Here is a 24419-nt window from a genome sequence, read left to right as displayed (position 1 = left end):
GCAAACCGAATTTCTGAAGCTTTAATTTACACGAAATCAATGTTGTTGCCGCTTGGTTCTGACAGTAAAATAAACTGACTGACCGCAGGTTTGGCAAATTTACGGGCACCTCTACACGGGAAAAATCTTTCAATGATATAGCACGCAATACAGTAAGCATGCACGTGTATTAAAATCAAATAAATTTGCTGCATAAATTGTAGCTGAAAAATTAAATGTTTTAGGCGCTGCACCCAACGTTGAATTCAATATATTGCAATTTTTAGAGTTCATAAAAAACCTAAAAATACTTGATTGATTAAACAACTAAAAAATCTTTTCTTCGCCAAATTTTGGGCGTTTCGGCTTTGATCTCTCTCAACACGATTTTGTGGTGCTATGTTTCTCACTATCTCACCACTTCAACAGAGTTATTTCATGCGATGTGTTTATTCTAAGTGAGAATAAACATAAAATCGTGCACATTATGTTTCAGTATTTTTAAAGCCAATTTTTCCTGTGATCAAGAATGGTCGAGATTAATCAAAGCGACACTTTTAACGTCGGTTGATGGCGCCACTTCCCTGTTGCATCAAACAGGTGGAGGCTGCTGACTTTGGAGGGCCGGGACAGCACGCTCCAGTCGGAAAAGCACCGAACTTATTCGATGAATGAGCGGGAATTCCCTTGGAAAAGCAACCTTATTGCATTAGCTGTAGTCAAATAGTTCTAGATAAAGCTCGATACTGCTAATGATGAAACAGAATTCATCTTTTTCAAAAATGAGGGGATATATATTATATTATTTTGTCATGCTAGTAAGTAAAATACACGGGAGAAATTTTCGCAACATTGGAATTTTCCAAATATTTTGCTATTTTTTAATGTAAAAATATCAGCATGCGCGGATAAAAAGCTATACTAAATATATATTTTAAGTTTAATTCACCTGTAAAAATATTAAGATGCAGAGATTCACGAAATTATTGAGATCAAATTGAGTCACCTTGCGTAATTTTATTATTATTATTCATACCAATGAGAATCAATTCAATCTCGACCAATAAAACGCGCCGAAATCGTATACATAATTACGTCAGAAATTAAAATCTGCAGCACTTACTAATAAAGTGATAATGCGTTATCTCTCAGCACCGTTCGCTTTGCACCATTAATCACTGCGCATGCTCATCATATATTATACTGTCTGGTGCAAAAAATTGTAGTCCTTTGTGCCCCTGCTTGCTTAGGTGTTGGTGGACTTAGATCCAAACGATTGTGCAGGTTGAAAGGCGCTTATCTAATCAACACGTCCGATATTATCTTGTTTCGGATGAACCTAGTCAATGCAGAATCAGCATATAAGCCACTCACATATTTGAAGGCGCTGAGTTAAGAATTGTTGATCAGTGAGTTAAGCTGGATTCTAGACGGGTCTTAAATTGTGAGTATACTCGCTACCTTTAGATAAAACATTATTCGCACTGAACCTGTTGCATAACATTATTTTGGTACGAATAGGTCTAGATTTTGCCTTAAGCTGAGAGTATGTACCTTGAACAATTGAGAATATCAACATGGCGAGATAATTCGGAAATTCCCTCGAAGAAAAATCTTAAAAGCTATACATAAGTATTGGCTTTAAATGATGGTGCATGAATAATAAGCAACAAAAAAATCTATTCAGCAGATTGTTGATATTTATTGAGCTTCGAAAGGAAAAATATTTAGCGAAAATATCAGCATACCATTTAACGAATAGAAGTTATATAACACTAAAAAAATAAAAACAGCTTTTTCACGTTTCCTGACTAAACAAAAGGATGTTTTTTATTCAACCAATATATACTTAAATGGCTCTTACAAATTCAAAAAGATTCTATTTCAATAAATTTCGTGTTACATCTTCCTAACCCTTGGCAATTATATAACAAACTTATATATCGGTTCCAATTATTAACAGTCATAATAATCTAGATTGATTGCGATGGCGCAACAACAAATTATCTGCGTCTATTATTCATGGCCTTCAATTGCAATTTTCTTTTACACGGGATGACACAACAGCTGATGATTACATGGTTCTTCAATAATTGTTTTTATCTGTCTTTAGCCGTGGCTCATTAAAAAACGAAAGGGCAAGTAATACAAACAGTCCGAAAATTGAATTCGTTTCGTTTCCTCTACTTGAATGTTTATTTCTTAAAAGTGAATTACGTGCTGCAAAAACTACAAATTCAACTTACAACATTATTAGAATTTTGATGTATATCTTTTGCTTGTTTAAATGTGTCACGGGCATGATTTCTGATAGCCTTTTACTTAGAGTAACTAGTATTCCACTTCTGTGCCTCTCACTAACTTAAAGAAATTACTTTACTCTAAAATTGATTTATTTTACAACTTTTAAATTTGTTAGCCTTCCACGCCTGATTGTTCGCTTGAGGGAGTAGCCATTGTAAAATCAGTAGAATCTAAAATTTGTGTGCGTTTCTTAGGTATATCTGTCATTATTTTGATTACATCTAATGTGTTTTTTTGGTCATCACATTTGAATATTTATAGATTGTGATTAAAATAAGAGCTAGCAATCAATATATATGACACAGTGGAATTTCTTCATATACCCTCAAGATTAGTTAGCAAACGCTCTGTCACGTGTGCTCAAGCGCTAATTTGCTGATAACAAGTCACGTCCATTTATGGATCGGCGCGCTGGACATTGTTAAAGCAAAGACTCTGTTTGGCCAGCCCACCCAAAAGCGCATACCATGGAAGTTACGTAAATCGCAAGAGCAGAAATCAGGCTCTGCCATACTCCCGTACGCACGCATTGGTTTCCAATATTTGCCTGGCAAAGCGGGGCGAGATAATTTGCCCTTCCGGCCAATCTCCCTGCCGCAGGCAATTACGTAACGCTTCTTCCTCTCTCCTGGGATGTTTTTCCAATTTTTCTCTTCATTGTGTGTGCGTACGCACGGAGATATTACACGCTTGTCACTACCAATTTTGAATAAAGATTAATGCGTTTTCCCTTCCCGCAGTGGATCGACTTAGGAGAACTTCAGGGCATCAAAAATGAAAGAGCCCAAAGTGGCAGAGAAACAGGTGCTGGATGACGGCTACGAGCCTGTCGGCATCGTCACTACCAAAATGAAGCAACTGGACCCAGATTGGATAGAACCACCATCAGAACAAAAATCCTATTTTGAGTAAGTATGCTCGACTCGCATTCTTAATTATAGTACAATTGCAAAATGGCAGGTAACTTTGTTTTATCGTTCTTGCAACTATTCTTAAATGCAATAAAACCTTGAATGATGACAGATGCTTTAAAGATAAAATTAACACTTCAAAGGCATTGCACTGAGTAATTTTCATTGTAATTTAAAATCGACTTTCCAAAATAAATTTTGTTCAATTCAGATAAAAAAATAGCGCTACTACTATTTTTAATACAGCTAAAATATGCTAAAAATTTAAAATTCTTTTAACAGTTACGAAATTGTGTGAATGAAAATAAATTAGATTATTAGTTTTTATATGCTTTTTATATCAACACGTAACGTGTATTATTTCCAGGGAAGACAAGAAATCGAAAAAGAAGAAAGGCAAAGATGAAGATGAGAAACCAGACGGGCCGCCTGCCCCAGCGGCAGTTAGCTTTTTCAAATTGGTGAGCAACATTGCAACTCTAGTAAATGCGCACCAAACGTCCCTATTCATTTGGACAAGGTGTCTGCTAAATGCTCAGTCATTAATTAAGCAACGTGAGCGTTCCAGTCGATTAGTCTTCCTGCCAGGCGAAAAACACACCTGGGGGACAAAAAAGTTTTTGCCCAGAGCACCAGAAATAATCGCATTAACTTGCACGTGTAGCTGTTTTGTAAGGCAAATTTAATTACAGTTCCGCTTCGCGGACAACTTCGACAAGCTCCTGATGTTTATCGGCGTGATCAGCAGCATTGCCACCGGCATTTGCCAGCCACTCAACGTGCTTTTCATGGGTGACCTTACAGGCGCTATGGTTGACCAGGCCCTCAATATAACTACACTACCACCAGGAAGGTGAATACAGTATGATTATTTAACTTTGAACATGTGCGTTTATTTAACGGTGAAAGGATTTAAACCCAACATTTCCACTCTTCTTGCGTTAAAGAAGAGCTAATACATGAATCTTTGTTTTGGAAGAAAGGGTTGACTTTTCATCTAGCGTTATCACCGCAACTCATATAGTGAACAGTAAATTTAACTGTAATTAATAAATTAGAGAATAACTATTTAATTAATTCGGGTCACTTGAAAGAATGTGCAACTGTAGTCTAGGTCACATCAGTTTGGTTCAACATTTGTACTACAGGTACCGTATGACGATAAACGGCTGCCTCGATCAAGTGCTATTAAATTTTCGGTTTGAGCGTCTAATAATTATAGTATTTAAAGATATCTGTGCATTAATCTCTACTTATCAACAGTTCACAGAAAAAAAATAAATGCATGATTTTCTCGTTTTAGATGAGCTAATTTTAAAAACGTACGCACTATTAAGTTGTGTTATGTAGAACTATATGCGCCCAATTTTTCTCTTTTCTTTGATGTTCTCTTTTTAGACGATGATTGACAATTGGGAATATTGAACTGCATGCTTGATTATTAATACGTCAATACATGTCAATAAGTGGAGTTTGATCTTATCACTAAGTTTTACTTCCATATAGCTTATCTCAATTATGTGGAAATCACAGTCTAGCACTTTTATTTAAAAAATTTCGCCAACTATTAAGATGAGCTTCTGAGAATTAGGCATCAATTTTCTCTGAACGCAGTTCTCAGGGAATCTGCTTTATAAATTGGTGCTCAGTTCTTCAACGATAAATTACCGGACGCGTTTCTGTACACAACACCTTCCTGCGGGATTGAGATTTTGTGTATTTTGCAGCCCGATACCAGATTGGATCGCGGAAACCTTTCTCGACGCCGTTGTCCAATTCGCCGTCAACAACACAATTTTGGGCGCGGCGATGTTCCTCTTCTCGTTCACGGCGGTCGCCTGCTTCGACAACGCGGCCAAGCGTCAGGTGAGTTGCAATCCTTATTTCGAGGTCGACAGAATCATGGCTGATAAAGAGACGTCGTCACTCTCGGCATGAGCACGTCACACGTTATTAACGTGCAGCTCCGCCTTTTCCACATTCTCGCGTTACATAATCACTTCATTCGTGAAAATTTAGGCACTCTGCTTTGACGTGACGTTCAATAGGGTTTTCTTTGGGGACTGAAGCCTTTGATGATAGCCCAAGTTCATTAATTAACGAACGTATTTAACGTGCTTCCTTTTAATGTAATCTGCGCACCAAAAAAAATCCCTCCATTTAAATGATTTAGATTTTTTAAAAGGTTTTCGGAAATGTAGCGAGAACTAAATGTTCTGCTGATCCGCAATAAAATCACTTTTGAATCTAAATGTATATTTACGATACATGAGTTCAAAAAAAGATAAAAATAGGATTTGGTTAAATTTTCCCTGTTTTTATCACTCAACAGTCGATTTGTGAAGTTGCTCAATAAACCTCCACTTTCAGATTTTCTTCCAATCCAATTAATACATACTAACATAGGTTTATTAAAATTCATTATAATATGGGTTAGCGGAATGCAAATATATATATATATATATTTATAGTGTCATGACTTCTTTCTTATTTGAGAAATAAACTGAATTTAATTGAAACGAGGTTATGAGGAGTGCTTTCCATTAAGCTTAAGCATGAAGTATAATTGGAGAAGATTTTCTCTTAGGAAAAGAAAATGGCCTTTATCTAGGTCACAACAATCTCATTTTCCGCCAGACAGGAGCTTTGTTAGCTTTTGATCGAAACCTCTATTCTGCATTTCAGATTAATCGAGTCAGAGATTTGTACTTGAAATCCGCCCTAAGACAAGACATCGGTTGGTACGACACAAACATGACAGGTGATTTAGCCAGCAAGATGTCTGAGTAAGTACTTTTTCTTGTTTCCTATTGCCCGCCACACATTATTATGATTTAAATTTGCAACAATTAACAAAATGGAAGCCGCATGAAAGGGTTGTCTCTGACAAATTAAATTTGACGCGAAAGCTGAAATTTTCACCTCGGTTAGCTTTGAATGTAGGCGGCAAAAAGTTAAATGTGTAAAATGTTTAACTAACAAATAAGAGCAATTCCGCGAAAGAATATCAAACGCCTTTGTAGTGTTAATGACTTGTCATGTGCACAAATATTCCAAGGGTCCTGATGGATCCCAACTGGAAACTTTTAGCCGCTAATGAAGAGCTTTGAAAAGCACGCGGCTCGCAATGCCACAAAATTGTTTTCCCAAAAGCACGTCACTGCTTAAATAGGCGTCGGCGTCTTTCCGAAAAAGACCACCATGAGTTCAAATTAAGGCCAGTGAATAAACGCGAATACGCTGACAGCAATTTCCGCACATTTTAACTTTGTAATCGCCTTTATTCATCGCTGCTCTAAAAACTATAATTCCTTAATTTTTATACCGTCACAAAAACTTATGTTAATTTATCTTTTTTTCTTGTATTATCTGCCCAAATTTTGGGAACTAAGCCCATTTTAATCTGACGCCCATTCGCAGTTTCTAGAAGCGCTCACATAAATAATTGAGGTATTACTTCCTTTGTAACTAACTTTTTTTCTGCAGGAATATCATAAAATTGGAAGATGGTATCGGTGAGAAAGTCGGCATGTTCATCCACTTTATAAGCGCCTTCCTCGGCTGTATCGTTTTGGCCTTCATCAATGGCTGGGAACTCACCTTAATCTGCCTCATCTCTCTGCCCGTGACCATGATATCCGTTGGCATTGTTGCAGTGGTGAGTAGAGCTCAATAGCGATCGCAAAATAAATCAACTTGGCTCGCCCGCACCACCAAACTGGTGGTGCGCTCCGTGTAGTTAATGCTCTCCCAACTGATTCGCGCCAGGCGAAATGGAAAAACTAAATTCTTCCACAAGAGGCATGAAAGCTTTATTTTACTCAAGGGCGTTTTTTCGCGCAGATTGCCTCTCACGAAATATTCAGCAAACCCTTTTAAAGAGTTAATTTCTTTGCTGCTCACTGATCGCTGCTCTATCCGCATCCCAAACACACGCGCTGAATGAGCATTCGCAGCACGTAGCGTACGCCAAAGCCGCAGATTTCCTTTATACTCTCGCTTTTCTCTCCGAAAACGTGTGGGAGAGCGCGGCATTATCCACTGTTAAGTGTATGTGTGGGGAACGAGTTAATGGAATTGCTCTTTGGATTAAGTATTTAAATGGAATTGAGCCTCCCAACTCCTCCGACGCGATCGACCTAACTTGTATTGTCCCCCCCCCCCCCGTGCCCCCATCTATTTGTTGTGGTGCAAATATTTGGAATCTAGCTGCACACGTGATTGAAAGAAGTATTGTGTGTACTATCTTTATTTTGATTGATTGAGCCTTGGAACTGCAATCAGCGCTTGGCTGGCTGTAGGAGACTGCTTGTAAAAAGAGATAACTGCGAGGTCACTGGACTTTCCGCATATATGCAAAGACAATTATTCAATTTGATTGAAAATAGTTTTCTATTAAATAATATTTGTTTATTTTGAATAAACCAAATAAAATTTTCCTGAAAAATAATAGAAAGAGAAAATGAAGCACAAACCCTCGCAATTCTCACAATTTTTAAAGTCCTTGCTAATTGAATTTAATGGATTTGAAGTCCGTTTAAATTATTTCCACGGTTTAAGTGTTAATTGTGTCTTAACGTGGGACAGAGCTGTAGTTTCACCTTATAACTTAGGCCTACACTCGAATTGAAATTTGATATTTTACGCGATTAACCAGCGGCAGCAGGTGTCCCATAATTGTTTAATTAGAGAAAAGAGTTGCAAAAGTTGTGTCTCATCTCACTCGCACGCGCGTCTGTCTCCAAAAAGTTTCCTCCACTCAAGCCGTTGAATTTTGCATTAGGTGACATCGCGCCTGGCGCGCAAAGAAGTCGAGGCATATGGAAAGGCAGGCAGCATCGCTGAGGAAGTTTTGAGCAGCATCAGGACGGTGATCGCGTTCAACGGGCAAAAAAAGGAATCAGAGAGGTAAAAACAACGAAACATTTGGGTCATTAAATAGTGGAAATAGGAAACCATCGTTACAAAAGTGTAAAAGTTAGTTAGCTTTTAACAGATGCATGTTCACGAGATGCTCTTATACGGTATATATTTTATGTTTAATTGCTGCACGGAAAACTAATTGCTCCATCGCGAGCGGAGATGGAGTTTGCAATTAATTAACAAAATTCCTATCATTTCCTTGAAAATTTCATTCCAGGCCGTAAAAAGCGAGTACTAAACAAAGTACAATAAAAAATGCAGTAATGTTTTATTCTGTTTAAAGAAGCATAGTTTTTTCTAAATTTAAAAAATTGAAGTGCTGAAACATTGTTATGAAAAAGGCCTTCACACAAAATTAATCGCTAATAAGCAGCATTTCATTTTGCAATTATATAACTCTACAAATTTTTGCCATAAAATACTAAGTAAAATTAAGCATGTGCAAATAGTAATTAGTAGCCATCGATTGTTCCTGCAGGCATGAAAATAATTGATTTCGAGTATTGCATTGCAGGTACGACAAGAACCTTATATTTGCGCGTGACAACAATATCAAACGAGGCTTCTTCTCTGGCCTCGGCTTTGGCATGCTGTGGTTCTTTATTTACGCTAGCTACTCGCTCTCCTTCTGGTATGGCGTTGGACTCATTCTCGAGGAGAGAGGTCTGCCGCCAGATGAGGTCCACTACACCGTCCAAGTGATGGTTACCGTAAGTGAAATTGGCCCAAATTGCATTAGCATTTCATAGACGGGTAGGCCTCGGGCAGACGCCAGAGTACACAAAATTAGATTAAATTGCAGATTAAATTTTTCTTATCCCCCCTCCCAAGACAAAATTTAAGGAGCATTTCTTGGAGGGTGTATCTTTACTTAATAGTAATTTTTGGAAGTGTTTTTTCTTCCTTCGTTAGCAAAACTTTAGCTATGGGAGCTCAACCAAAAGTAATTTATTTTAATGAAGCTCACAGACTCCTCGTAAAGTGTAGGAGCAAGATGTGAAAATTTGAACTAAACTAAAAAACGTTAGTCAGATCTGCGCACAAAAAGTCCCGAAAAGCTGATATAAAAATATATACAGAATTTAATTAACTTTATTTTGGATATAAATTTGATGTCTTTCATTGACCTATAAATCTTCCAAAAATAAATAACAGAAAATTCACTTTATGGTAATCTGTACAATTTTGCAGCATTCAGGAGGGGGGCGAAAGATAAAAATGAGCGCAACACAGAGAGAAAGTTTTTTTCACTTTTTGTCATGATTTATTTTTTTCGTGGACGTGCCCATATAAAATCTACCCTCATCGCAGCCCACGCACAGTTTGTGTTGGCGAGCGTAAAAAATATCTCGCTTCGCCACGTTCGTGAAACAAGAAACGAAAGCCTTGCGGGCGCCCGAAAGTGACATCCAAGTGCTTTTCAATTACTTTTTTTATGTAAATTTTTCACCACCTCATATGATTTAGGTGTTCTTTGGTGTGATGATGGGTTCGATGAACATTGGCATGACTTCACCCTACGTGGAAACCTTTGGCATCGCTTGCGGCGCCGCCGGCTCAGTTTACTCCGTAATTGATCGCGTGCCGCCAATTGACAGCTCAAGCGAGGCCGGCGAGAAGCTTCCCGAAGTCAAGGGGGCAATCAAGTTCAAGAAGCTGCGTTTCCAATACCCTTCGCGGCCTGACGTCGAGGTGCTCAAGGACCTCTCCCTGTCCATCCTGCCGGGCGAGACGGTCGCCCTTGTTGGCTCCTCCGGCTGCGGCAAGTCTACCTGCGTGCAGCTCATCCAGCGCTTCTACGACCCTGTCGATGGTAGCGTTGAGCTGGATGGCCGCGATATTCAAACCCTTAATCTCAACTGGCTGAGAAGTCACATCGGTGTCGTCGGACAGGAACCGGTGCTCTTCGGGGCCACGATCAAGCAGAACATCAGATATGGCTGTGAGACTGCGTCTGACGAAGATATCATTCAAGCGACCAAGGACGCCAACGCACACGATTTCATCATGAAACTTCCTCAGGTGTGTGAGATGATTATTTTAGGGCTATAAGCTTAACTTCAATATTTTTGTATTAGTCTTTCAATATAAAGTAAATTGACTGACTTATTATTCAAATATTATATATTGTTTTGAAGGTTTCCATTTGTTAACATTTAGCAATGAGAAATTTCGGTTCTCTTAGAAGTGAATGTTTCCATTCAGAATTGATTGCGTCTATTTGTATTATTACTGTGACGTGTGATCATAAAGCACCCTTTGAGCACATTCTATAAATGGAATGCAATAAAATATATGATAGAGTCACGCGCACAACTGGGGATTTATAGTGGGAGAATTAATCCCATAATTTTATGGCAAACAATATCTCAACTTATCTTTCAAAAGAACGTAAAAAATATGTTTTTGCAAACAATGCAGAGTCGTAATATTATATTATTGGTCATGCTTAACACGTGAAAAACTTTTGTATGCTCGGCAAATTTTTTTCGGTTCTTAAGGCCTTGAAGAAAAATTATTTTATCAGGAAGACATACAATATATTGTAGTTAAGTATGTATTTGATTTTTAACTATTTTCTTTCATTTTCAGCAATATGATACTCTTGTTGGCGAGCGAGGAGCTCAGCTTTCAGGCGGACAAAAACAACGAGTTGCCATCGCTAGGGCTTTAGTGCGAAAACCTGCAATACTTCTCTTGGATGAGGCTACTTCTGCTCTTGATACGAACAGCGAGGCAAAGGTTCAACAGGCACTCGATAGGGTATGTATGCAAATTTTTTTCGTCATGTCAAGATGCTATTAATACTTTTTAAATCTATGCATATAAAGCGAAATTCCTGATGATATGAGTTGCTCAGACAGCGTTACAAAATACACACTCCCACCTCCCACGTTATATTTAAACTCAATTTTCTTTTCCCTTATTGCGCCGGAACTTTTTTGCAGCTCGTCCGTTACATTCCCTTGTCAGTTCATCACTCTTCTTTCTTTTTTCAAATAACATTCTTCTTGGAAGGAAATAAAATTTGCCATCTTGTTCCCCAAAATAGGCCAGTCTGGGACGCACGACCATCATCGTGGCGCACCGTCTTTCAACAATCCGCAACGCAGACAAAATTGTCGTGCTCAGTGGCGGCTACGTGGTCGAGGAGGGCACGCACAACGAACTAATGAAATTGCACGGCCACTACCACGAACTAGTCACGGCGCAACTCTCCTCTGACTTGGAGGTTCACGCCAGAGCCAAAGGTCAGGCTTAAACTTATTCGAAAGATTTCCTCGTTGTTAAGCCTTTCCTCGGAAACATGCGTATATAAATACTGGTGTATTTTTATTTTGTGTCCTCAGAGGAAGAGGCCACTAAAGGAGGAGCGCGGCAGAGACTTCTTAGTGAGAGCAGCACACACAGCTCTGAAAATGTTCAGGCTGTCGTCACGACAGATGAAGTCAAAGAAAAGGTTAAAATACTTAATTCAAATGAGTGGAATGGATTTTTTAAGATTTATTGTCATGCAAAAATACGTATTTGTTAAGAAATGGTTGATTTTGTTTACACTAATCGCTTTATGAAAAAATATTTTTATTTAATATTTCATGTTAAATATTGTATCCATATTTCCTTCTCAGGCAGTCTAAGAAAAAGGTATCTGACAATTTAATTCTGTTTTTAAAATTAGGAAGATGTTCCTAGCGTGCCCCTGTTAAAGATCATCAAAACCAACAAGCCCGAGTGGATTTACATCGTTTTGGGTTGCATTACTGCTGCTCTGGTCGGCTTCAGTATGCCCCTTTTCTCTGTCATTTTCGGCGACATTCTCGGCGTAAGTCTTTAAAAGTTTCCGCTATAATTGGTGCTGAAAATTTCGCTTTTCAGACACTCTCGAATCCAGATGCAGAAGTGGTTCGCTCAGAATCCAACATGTTCTGCCTTTACTTCCTGATTTTAGGCATCATCATTGGCATCTCAAGCTTCATCCAGGTAGCTACGCCTTTGTTCAGGAATTATACGATTATTAACCACTTGTAATAATACAGCTGTACACGTTTGGGGTTGCTGGTGAGCGGTTGACTCTCCGCCTGCGCTCGCAGACTTTCTCGGCCATCCTGCAACAAGAAGTGGCCTACTTCGACTCTGAAATCAACAGCGTCGGTGCCCTTTGCTCCCGACTCTCTGGAGACGCTGCCAACGTCCAAGGGGTCAGTTTTATTTCCTTTTTATTCGGTGGTCGCTTTAACGTCTGCCGTTTTACTGCCTCTAGCGAACGTTTTTTCGACTAGACTCGCTCATCCCGCAGGACACGATCGACCGAGTTTATTTTACGACAGCTTAATTATTTTATTTACGCCTAGCTTTATTCCAGTTGACACGGAACTTTTAAGACCCCCGTGGTCGTTGATCTTTAATTCAGAACCAACTGCTCAAATTGGACCCTCCTTTCTTTGTCTCAAAATATTTGTCGTGTTTTAGTATCTCTCTGCTTGTTGCGATAACTAAATTTAATTTTGAACAAATGAATAGTTACATGAATGATAAATTATTAGTTTATCGAGACGCAAAAGTAGACGTAAAAAAACGAGTGTCGGCGTCCTTAACTTTCCATTAACATGGATTCAATCCACTTTCGCCTGTGGAGAAAGTGAGAATGAAATGTGTTATGACTGGAGGGCAGACAGCAGCCTATCACGAAATGTCTCGATTTGTGCCTCGTATATAATGCAAAAACCCACTCATTCACTGCGCCCGGCTCGGTGGCATGCAGCAAGCCTCAGGGTTTGCTAAAAATGTTCGTCAGGGCTGCGTGCGGCGGATGCGTGTCTCGCCATTGAGAGCTATATCTCTTTCTTTCTACCTGCCTGCAGGCGACGGGCATGAGGATCGGCACCGTGCTCCAATCGATTTCAACCCTCGCGCTCGGTCTCAGCATCGGTCTCTTCTACGAGTGGAGACTCGGCCTGGTGGCCCTGGCATTCGCGCCTTTTATGATGGTCTCAATGTTCCTGATGAGGCGCATGATGGTCGGCGAGAACCAAAAGAATAAAAAGGGAACCACCGGAATCGAGGAGGCGTCTAGGGTGAGTGCACTCTTTTAATCCTACTATTCGATGGGACTCTGTGAGAGTGAAAAGCCAGTCAAAAGCGTTCACGATCAAAGGGCAGTAAATTAAAAGAGAAGATTGGTTCGGCTTCCACTTTTGATTGGCGAATTGATATTGCAGCTCGCCTCAACAGGAGGATATCGAAACTTTGATATTTTTTTTCAGTATTTTCCTTCCATGGCATATTGTGTTCTATGTATATTCGACCCAGATCAGAGTGACACAGGAAAGCGTTTTTCTCGCTCTTCTTTAATCTTCTATATGCATGGCTTCTGTGTGTCTTGTGCGATCAAAAGCCCTTTATTACTGACACGAGTTTTTGGAGATAAAATTTTTCTCTTTTGTGACATTTTCTCTCTACTAACTATTTCCCATTTCCTCTTAATCAAATACATATTTGAACCAGTTTTTAGTATACACTTTTTTAACAATATGAAAACATACATAGCACAATATTTTGATATTACTTAAGCCATGTAAATTAGCCGAATGAGTTAAGTATTTTTAGATCTTCTAAGAAATTCATCATAAAATGTTGTTATTTTCTCCTTCCTTCGATCAATAAATTTCTAAATCTACTTTGTACAAGAGGAACTTTTGTTTCCTATACATCCTTAAACTTGATAAATGGCACAACATGTCATTTCCCCAGCGGAACGAATATAACAGGAAAAGCCAACAAAGTTCCGCTTACTCAAGGTCTCTTCCTTTTCCTAGATTGCGGTTGAGTCTGTCAGCAACATTCGCACAGTGGCCGGCTTGTGCCGTGAAAAATCAGTCCACGTAGAGTACATGCGAGAGCTCGAAGCCCCGTTCAGAAAGTCCCTCAGATACTCATACATCCGTGGAATTGTCTTCGGCATCGCCAGGTCCCTCATGTTCTTTGCGTACGCCTCGTGCATGTGCTACGGAGGTCATCTAATTATCAGCGACGGAGTCAGCTATGCAAGCGTTTTCAAGTAAGTTAAATTCCTTTCACCACAGCATTAATATCTGCAAAATATATACTTATTTATTTTATATGCAATATTTTATTTATTTAAGTTATGATTTTGATCATATCATATTTCAATAATTAATTTTATAATTTATGAAGAAAAAAATTGAAAGATATATTTTGCATACTTTATTCCTCGCCTGCACGTTTGCCACTAAATGAAATTTTACAGCCAGCTAAACGTCATTTTTTATAGTGTAATAAAGTTGGAAAAGGACCTATGTGTCAGTTGTGTCGCACTCGGAAAGGGTCGCGCGTCCAATTATCACATTATCATAGACCGGGGCATCGTTAGCGTCATGCATATATGCGCATTCATAAGAGCTCATTACCTTGCGAAATGGAAATTAGCCACGCTCGGCGGGTAGCTGGGCGAAAACAGCGTCGCCAGTAGCGTCTGAAAATCATACCCGGGGGCTAACTTGATTAGGATCCAAGCGTGTGAGCCGAGTGTGTGAGCGTAATTATTCAACGACGCCACGCTCTCTCTAGGTGAGCATCAATCCCGGTAGTGACGTGGTCCTTCACTGGACATAATTAAATTAATTGCCCCTCCTCCACCAGAGCAGCAGCGCCAGCTTCACTCGCTCAAATTGCAGCTGACCACTGTATGCTACTCTTGAGCGCCGCACACTTTAATTGCACGCATTCGCTTTGCCTCGAGCAGTGCAATCGTATTCGAGTGGCTCTGCACCGTTGACCTAATTCCATTCAGCGCAAAAGGCAGCTGCCTAGCAGAGCGAGATAATAATTTCACCCAACATTGCAGAGAGATTTTTCCTTTTTTTCTAATTATAATTTTTACTTTTTAATTGTAATTAAAAAAACAATCATTCAACTCAAGACTTGACTGTAAAAACCCCAAAAACGAGCTTATCACAGATTTTGTCTTGTTTAATGAACTTTCAGTAGCAAATTCATTTCCATATCAGAAAACGTACGTGTCTGCTACCGGCGAAAGTGTTGTAGACCTTATTCTCTGCTCAGAAAACATTTTACAGTCAGAATTTAAAATCATGGACTCCTACCTTAGGAAACATAGATTACTTAACCTTAAATTTGTAGTTTCGGAGTCTACCCTGATCACTTCCAAACCCAAAAGGGCATTTAAATTGGATTATGATAAATTAGCTGGTTTACTCCATCATAGTAGAGATAATTTGCGCAACTACCTAGCCGATAAAAATATTAATAGGTTTTATGATGCTATTATTAATCTTGTTGATAAGTCTAGAAGTTATTTTGAACAAAAATCTCGGATCAGTCAACCGTGGTATGATTCCGACTGTTTTCTCACTAAGCAGGATCTTAAATTTCTAGCTAAGTTTATCGACAAATTTCCTTTATACCCACAGTTTAAGGCCGAACAAGACGAAGTCCGGAGAATTTTCTCTCAAAGTAAAATCCATTATAGAAATTTATGTAAATTAAAAAAGGCAAATTATATCGAGGTTTGTGATCAAAAAGTAATTCTTGAAGCTGAGAAATTATCCTATAAACTTTTAAATAAGAGATCTAGTTCCACGAAAGTTAATAATGTTCCCATGATTGAGTGGGAAGCACATTTTGATAGAATTTTTAATTCCTTAAATCTTTCAGTAACAGATTCATTAAATTTGAAAGAATTGTTAATAGATTATCCTATGGTTACAGATATTAAATTTTTTATTGAAGATGAAGTAAGATTTTCAATCAATGAATTAAAGGTCAAAAAGTCTCCCGGACTTGACTTGTTGAATAATGAAAACCTCAAGTTCTTAGGTAGTAATATTTTATACGAGATCACTAAATTTTTTAATAACTGTCTTGTTTTAGGCAAAGTCCCCGATAGTTGGAAAGTCTCTAATTTAAAACTTTTGTTTAAAAATAAGGGCAATCCGGACGATGTCAACAACTATCGCGGAATTAATATCTCCTCTTCTTTATGTAACTTACTTGACCGCATGTTAAACAAAAGAGTTTATTCCTGTTTAGTAGATACTATTCCTGCTAACCAATTTGGCTTCTTAAAAGGAAAATCGACTATTCAAGCAGTTAATACTTTAATCAAAGCTATTGAATTAACAGTGTATACAAACAGAAAGCCCCTTTATGGTCTTTTTCTTGATATGAAAAAAGCTTTTGATTCTATTGATCGTAAATTCATTTACCGTAAAATTATCGATAGTAAGAAGTTTACAATTCATGAATTAAATTTAATGGCTGACATTTTAGATATAAATTTTTTACAAATCAATGACGGGATCACAACTTCTAAGAAAATCACTCAGAGTAACGGTGTTAAACAAGGAGGCAGTCTATCCCCTTTTTTGTTCATTTTTGCCATCAGCGACTTTAACGATCTGCTAGTAGACTATCCTGATGTTAAGGCAATAATGTACGCGGACGATATTGTTTTGTATAGCGAAAATCTGCTCGTTTTCCAAGATCTCATTCGCGATATTAAAACCTATTTAGGTAAAATGTCTCTATATTTAAATTGGGATAAATGTCAAATTATAAAATTTAGAAATAAAGGTCTTGGTAGATATAGTAAAATTGAAAAAGCATGGGAATCTGAAAATAACTTAAAATTTTCCCCTTCAGTCAACTATTTAGGTGTAACTTTTCAAGCATCTGGCACTTGTTTCAGTCAACATATTGATCGAAGGGTTAAGGCCTCTATTTTCGCAACATTAAAAATAAAAAATCTGTGTAAGTCTTCTATTGATACGGCTACAAAGTTATTTAATTTAGCAATCTCGCCTGTTGCATCCTACGGTATTGAAGCTATTTGGTCACATTTAAATTTAAATGATTTCAATAAATTAGAAAGTGCTAAATCTAGATTTTTTAAAAAGGCGCTAGGAGTTGATAAACGAATGCGTTCTAGATTGGTTTATGAACTTGTACAGACTGATCTATTTGTAAATGAGCTAAAATCAAAATTCTCTCTCACTTGTTCCGAAGCTTTTGTCAAGTTTGTAAGTAATATGAATATCAAAAAGCAAAATATTGATCCAAAATTCTATTATACTCCTGCAATGTTAAACACTGATTGGAAGAAAACGAACTGTAAGGATCGTTCCATGCTAACCAGATATTCTTTTCATGGTTATCATTTTCTTATTTGCACAAATTCTTGTTTTCACCTGGATGTTACCGACAAATGTAAATGTAGTTATTGCAATGCTGATCTGTATAGTATGTACCATATTCTCGATTGTCCTCTGAAACCCTTGACTTTGACCAAAGCTGCCTCATATAAATGCTGGAAATAGTTGTACGCCGTTGGCGTTGAATAAATATTCTATTCTAAAAAACAATCATTTCAATTAAAATAACCCTTTGTAACCTAAAATTAGAAGCCAAATATTGAAATTTTATTGATTTAGAATTATTGGATAATCAGAAAGAGAAGGATGCGATAAATTGATTTATTTCTGATATTTTATTTATTTATTTTACTGTTTCCAACGCACTTCTTACAAAGTATATTCAACCAATCACCAAATCAGATTCAAGATCACTAGTTGTACACATATCAACAATTAATAATTAACACAGCAGGAGAAAAAATTTAAAAACATATGCATAATATACATCGGAACATATTTTGAAATTTTAATTAATGCTTATGAATTAAATCTTCTTTTAAATTTATAATTCACTTTTTAAATTAAGTGTGGCATAAATTACAAGGTCATTAACATTTTAACACTGACGAGATTGAACAAACAAAAAGGAGTTCATTGAGCTGTAAACCACGAATCTTTTAAAAAGAGAGTATGCAACCGTAGCAACAATCCCGCCGAGCAGGTTGCCTGAGCTTTGAACAGACAGGCGCCCTCTGCGAGGATTTCCACCGGCAAAGATCATATTTTTCAGGCGGAAACACTCGCGCAAAAAGCCTGTTCTGTTTGTACTTCCCGCGGGGATGCGTAGCGAGTAATTATTTCTTTTGACCAGTTGTGCACTCGCGTACAAAAATTTAACCGTGCAAATTTAAAAGTGGAGGGAAACGCATGAGTGGGCAGCATCAGACACGAAAATCACGTGTGCGTGCTAATTTTTCGTGTGCTTATATTTTGTAGGACCGCTCAGGCTATCATCATGAGCACCATGTCCGTGGCACAGGCCATGGCATTTGCACCAAACTTTTCCAAAGGACTGATGTCAGCTGGCAAAATTTTCCAACTGCTTGAACGCAGCCCCGCCGTCAAAGACAAACAAGGAGCCATTGAGGGACCGCTGGTATGTTTGTGTATATTTTTCGCTCTTTTTATGAGACAAGTGTGCGCCCCCACTCATGCTGAAGTAATTTGATGCTCTTGCCGACTACTCTTGCAAATATTGGCCCGTTGAGTTTGTCCTTTGTCGAGATGATTAATTGCCATTCATTTCCTTGCGAAAGAAAAGTCCTACGCTTGTAGTTGTTTCCTGGTTTCATCTGCAAATTTATTTGTCATGTTTTTATTTTGAAATTCAAGTTCGAAAAATTAAAATTGCTAGGGTTGATGTGTAATTAAAAGGGACTCTTCTTATGTTATAACTAAAATATTAATTAGAATCAACATAAATTGCAAATTATATTTAACAATAAGAAAATCTTAATAATCTTTAAAAATCTATCACATCATGTAGTTTTATCTAATATCTTTCTCAAAATTTAATATGCATTTCTGCACTTCTGCATTTCTTACGAAGTTTGAATCGTGACCACAGAATCCTTAAAGCTTAAATTTAATCTCGTCTCTAGCGAAACAAGATTCCTAACGCTCTTTCACAAATGCAGTTTCCCAAACGGAAGGATAGAAAAGAACAAGAAGGCAATAAAGATTTGTTGTGTCCCTTTCAGACCGCCTTGCCAAGAGACTTTTATTCCACTGATTGCTAACCGTAGCCGTATTTACACGCACCAAATAAATTATTTGCAGGACTCAAAAGGCAATGTCAACTATAAGGGCGTCCACTTCGTGTACCCGACAAGGCCGACCGCACCTGTGCTCAAGGGTCTCGATCTGCTAATTAAGCCCGGTCAAACAATCGCCTTGGTAGGCCCTAGCGGCTGCGGAAAGTCCACGTGCATTCAACTGCTCGAACGCTTCTATGATCCTATCTCCGGCTCTGTGGTAAGTATCTGAAGAAGGAATATTTGGTAATTCACAGCTCATCCAGGAAAGGTGGATCTGAGCAACAAAAACCTGAAATCTAGAATTTCATTTTTCAAGCGAGTTTGAATATACGTAGAAAGGAATTTCTTCTATTCGTGCCTTGATATCAAATTTAACTAACAGGATAATTTTGTTAGGTCAGGAAAGCTAATATAATTAATTTAGATAAAGGTTTTCCGTTGCCATACTATAAGTGCTTTACATCTTTATATTTATATTATTATGCAGTACACAGAAGTGCTCTAGTTGATTCTGTCTTTCAACTCCTTGCACAGTTTTTAAAATTTCACTTCCTGACCGTAGAAGCATAGGGAAAATTTCCACTTGCGACTCGGGAATTCTTCTTCATTTTTTTTAACATCCACCAGTTCATCTAAAATTTTAGTATATATGCTTCAACACACGCAGATAAAATAGCTAATTATGAAATAAATTTTTAAATGAACGATCCTGAAAACTCCGTTGGTTCTGTGAAAAAATAAGCACAGCAGTAACAAAACCAGAATAAAATTTAATAAAATTACCAACCCTTAACACTAACATGCAAATGCGAGCGTTCTCTCTGCAAAGTGTTGATGGCGGGGCAGAGTGTGGTAATGGCCGGCTTTTTAGACTAATGAGCTCGTGTGTCGCATTCGCAGGAATTGGACGGCCGGGATATCAGCGACATGAAGATGACCCTGCTGCGCTCCAACTTAGGCATCGTGTCACAGGAGCCTGTTTTGTTCGATCGCACGATCGCCGATAACATCGCGTATGGCGATACTTCCAGAGACGTGTCAATGCCAGAAGTCATCGAGGCTGCCAAGAAAGCGAACATCCACAACTTCATATCTACCTTGCCCCAGGTAAGAAAGTGATTTGATTACTTTTCCTTTACTGCCATTAGTGATTTCAATATCTTTCTAATAAAAGTCGTTGTGAAAGTAATTTCATAGATATAAACATATTTGACACATTACAAGGGGCTGACGTGAGTCAGGCGATAAAAATCTCAACGGTAAAAGCATTGAGTTGAAATGCAGTAATTTATTATGGCTAGATCCAGCCAATCGATTATAATTATTGGCCGGTACTGCTCATCTTATTATATAAAATGTACAAAAAAAATACGTTAAAATTATATAAAGTGCATGAAGAAGATCAGCTCTCATAGCATACTCTCTTCCATCATTTAAAAATAATTAAATCAAATTTGCATTCGTTTTAGCGAATTTGGAATGGTAATCTCTCTTAAATAAAATTAGTTGTTGGCACCTCTTAATTTGAATTAATAAATCTAAAATTTCTAAATTAACGCTAAAAATGAAAGATTAAAATCTAGATTCTACAGACAAAAAGATATGCGATTGTTCTCTGGAATTATTCATACTCTCGGTCTGAAATCCTGCCATTGGTGCACATACTGAAGTGGAGCGCGGAGTCCATTCTTCTCTCTTTGAGGCGGTTTAATTTCTTTGATAGCCGGCCAAAAAATTGCCCGCGCGTGCGGTATTGAGAACAATACTCGCACACACTCCGCGCCAACAATGTAATGAGAGGAGAGAGAGAGAGAGAGAGAGAGAGAGAGAGAGAGAGATTTTGCATTATATACTGGGAACCTGCTCTCGCGAGTGTTTGCCGAGTGAAAAGGGAGAAAAGATCGTGCCAGGAAGGAATAATGAATTGAGTCTACCCGCGGGGCTCAAATGTTTGCGTTTAATTTTTGTGAACACGATCGAGCGACGGCACAGTTTGTCGCTGGCAAAGTTAATTTTGCCTCTCTAGCGATCAAATCAGCGTCGTCACGTCAAATCCACTGTTGAGCATAAAAAAGCTTTTCGCTTTGTCATCTGCCATTTTTTATCATATATTAATCTGATGACATTAATGTAATTAACCGAGTGCCATTTTACTGATGCTTGACGACCCTTTGATTTGTTTCATCCAAGTCACCCAGTTCCATGAAAAATGATTTTCTGAGGATTTACATTAATTAAACAGTTAATAATTACTGTTAAACCATTCTTTAAATTCAAAATGACACTCGCACTTTCAAAGGAGAGGCATCTTCAAGCAACACAGACCAATAGGAGGAATGATAAAATCTAGAAAACTAGAATATAGAGAGGTTGTCCAAAAATAAAAAATAATGAACCTTTTCTTTCAAAGCCTTAACCCCGAGTAGAAAGGGCCTATTCAGAGTTTTGAACCATATTTAAATTTTTTTATTTATGTGCAGACGCACTCACCTGCCGGCAGTAACAGAACTCAAATTTATTTTGATTAGAATGAAAGCGAAGAGATATTTTCCGGAATTAATCGTAAAATATGTTCTTGTAATTTTTCCAGGGCTACGATACACGGCTGGGTGAGAAGGGAACGCAGCTGTCTGGCGGTCAGAAGCAGCGAATTGCGATTGCCAGGGCCCTGGTGCGCAACCCACGCGTCCTGCTGCTAGACGAAGCCACATCTGCCTTGGACACGGAGAGCGAGAAGGTGCGTGTTCGCAACACAATAGGCAATCAAAGTGCAGGTGTAGCAGATTAATAGTTAATGCCACCGCCTCTGCGACCTGCTCCGCTCCTGTTTGCATTTCGGTGCGATTTATCACGGCCGCCAGCTTAAAATGGGGCAATTAGTTGCGCGTGAGCTGTGCGGCTGAGCCTCCACGATTTACGACGAGCCAAACTGCAAATAATTCAGATCGGGCACTCGATTTGTGTCTGGTATTTTAAATCAGAAGAGCAATTATTATTATTATTATTATTTTGTAGTTAATAACTCACTCCGAAAAAATATTTTTTTTAAATACTTAACTATTCGGCTTCTCAGTCAGAGATGAAGTCTGTCTTCAACTAAACAACCGCGTTTCCACTTTCCTTCTTACCCTGCCGAACTTTTGCTTTGTACCTTTCAGTGCAGATGTGTGTTTCCAAACCCATTTGAATTAACAACATTCAAAAGAGCTATCAGAAGTTCCAGCAACGGTACAGCTAACAAACTTAAACAAGTCGCGAGTTGCATGCTTTTTGGTCGAATTAAATCCTTCCAGAGTAAATGTCACGTGCGTGCGCTCGTAAAAGCCGTAAAGTTGCAACAAAAGACGTTAAATTTCATTTTGCCTGCGCTTTCCAGCTTAGTGCTGCTCTTCACTCGCAGCTTGCCCGCCCCGCTTTACGAGAAAGCATTAAAAACTACGTAAGAATTGTTGTCAGCGCCGTAAACGCATATCTGCTCTCGAGTGGTGTGTGGAAAGAGCGAGAGTGGTTGCCACACGGCTCCTTCTCTCTCGCTCTCTCGCTCTCTCTCCGGCCTGATGTGAAGGGTGTGTTGTGGAAAAATCCATCTCCCATTTCTGTCGGCATTAAAGCTCGTTGAGTGTGAAAAATTGAAGGCGGCTGATGCAATTTATTAGCTGCGTTATTGATGATAGAGTGCTCAGCAATGCGAAAACAGTTGTGTGAAATTGGATTTCCAGCATTGTTCTCGACGCTTTGCCTTTCCATTACTTTTTATTACGCACGCTTGCCTATGGGATAACAAAGGGGAGACGCCGCTTCCAATGCTGTTAGAGAGGAAAATATAAAGAAAAATCGCTCCCTCTCTAAAGCAGTGGCTCGATTTTTTAAAGGGAATTTTGTGGTACTCTAAATAAACTAAACACCCAATTTAAACAAAATAAATATTAGAACTCTATTATAAAACTTTGAATTTTAGAAAATGTTCTTATATGGATTTCTTGAAATTGGGGAATCAGTCTTGTCACAGTTTTTTTCTAATACTGAGTAACACCTACATTTTTCTACATTTCGGAAACCTAAATTATTCATAATTCTGCTCGTTTACTAATTGTTGCCTGCTTCAGCTGCCGGGAATTCCTTGTTAGCGTATATTTTTAAAGGCTCTTTAGTCAAAATAGCACAAGTGGTCGGTCGGTGGAAAATATTAGGTATATTTATTGGCCATTGAGGGAGGGCTGTATGAGCGTGGCTTAGTTGAATTCGCGACGCAAGTGCCCGCCACCGAGTATCGAACAAGTCGGGAAAGCAGTCTGCGCGTTTAGTGACGTTATAGTAATTGTGTGCCCGTTTTGACAGGTGGTTCAAGAGGCTTTGGATAAGGCGCGCGAGGGCAGGACCTGTATTACCATCGCCCACCGGCTCACCACCATTCAGGACGCTGACGTCATCTGCGTGGTCGACAAAGGACGTATTGCCGAGGCCGGTAAGCACTCGGAACTGCTTGCCAAGGGTGGCATTTACTACAAGCTGCACGCACTGCAGGGCAGCGCGAAATAATGAATACGTCGGTTCTCTTCTATTTATTTTGCATACTTTACTCATGGTAAAATCGGTGTGTATGTGAGAAATTGTGAACGGGGAGTTGTGTTGAAAAGCAGATGTCTTTTTGTGTATAGGAAATAAAAAATATTTTTGAGATGGATAAACAAGATGAAATGAATATTTATTTAAAATATTCCTATTTGCATAGTTCCTTCACATCCCTATTAATTTGTATATTTTGCATTGACAGGCCTAAAAATTCATACTTCGTAGTACTGAGTTACCCCTTTAAGATCCGTGCAAAAAACAACTCGCATTTTCATATGATGACTGAACTGTATTATTTTAAAACAAAGGAATTTATTATTTCCGTCTATTCCCTAACATGAATGATACATGGCCCTTTCAACAGGGTGGAATGATGCCATTTTTTTCTGCATAACTGATATTCTTTCCTTTTCAAGAGTGCAGCAAATTCGTTCAGTTTAACTCGGTTGAAAAAACCACTTCCTCATCTTTGATTGTCTGCAATTTTTATCTGCACCATTTTTGATGAGAACCATGGCCCCATATTCATGTTGGGAAATTTTTATTTTTTAATATATTATAGCTTTAGCGATTAAATGTAAATATTCAAACCTACACGTTTTATAAGTTTGTTATGATTGACGTTGGGTATGATTAATATGCACGTTTTTATGCATGGTTAACTTCCCGCTAAGATTTATTATAAAGTTTTGACCTTTTCGAGGTATTACAATACACCGCGTCGAGCTTAACTCAACTGC

The 24419-nt window shown here is 38.4% G+C and overlaps 1 protein-coding gene across 1 annotated transcript; it reads left to right on the top strand.

The window, feature by feature from the left end:
• The first annotated feature begins 1292 nt into the window (after positions 1–1292).
• Positions 1293–23805, top strand: Mdr50 (Multi drug resistance 50). Its single transcript, XM_065483854.1, has 23 exons — positions 1293–1423; positions 3024–3191; positions 3562–3655; positions 3887–4047; positions 4922–5060; positions 5880–5980; positions 6681–6852; positions 7978–8102; positions 8632–8827; positions 9585–10139; positions 10710–10880; positions 11170–11368; positions 11468–11577; positions 11797–11940; positions 11994–12098; positions 12155–12316; positions 12980–13192; positions 13934–14175; positions 18287–18446; positions 19130–19324; positions 20008–20214; positions 21698–21844; positions 23446–23805. The coding sequence occupies exons 2-23, from the start codon at positions 3058–3060 to the stop codon at positions 23644–23646; spliced, it is 3933 nt and encodes a 1310-aa protein (XP_065339926.1). The 5' UTR covers positions 1293–1423; positions 3024–3057; the 3' UTR covers positions 23647–23805.
• Positions 23806–24419: the final 614 nt, after the last annotated feature.

This window comes from Cloeon dipterum, chromosome 3 (genome assembly GCF_949628265.1).
Source record: "Cloeon dipterum chromosome 3, ieCloDipt1.1, whole genome shotgun sequence".
NCBI lineage: Eukaryota > Metazoa > Arthropoda > Insecta > Ephemeroptera > Baetidae > Cloeon > Cloeon dipterum.
This window is presented reverse-complemented; position numbering and strand designations above follow the sequence as displayed.

What these genes read in the sequence shown, in the direction of transcription:
- Mdr50 (XM_065483854.1), top strand. Translation starts at nt 3,058, where the DNA reads ATGAAAGAGCCCAAAGTGGCAGAGAAACAGGTGCTGGATGACGGCTAC. An exon ending in ACTACACTACCACCAGGAAG is followed by an intron (nt 4,048 to 4,921) that starts GTGAATACAGTA and finishes TGTATTTTGCAG; the next exon opens with CCCGATACCAGATTGGATCG. An exon ending in TTTTCGGCGACATTCTCGGC is followed by an intron (nt 11,941 to 11,993) that starts GTAAGTCTTTAA and finishes TTCGCTTTTCAG; the next exon opens with ACACTCTCGAATCCAGATGC.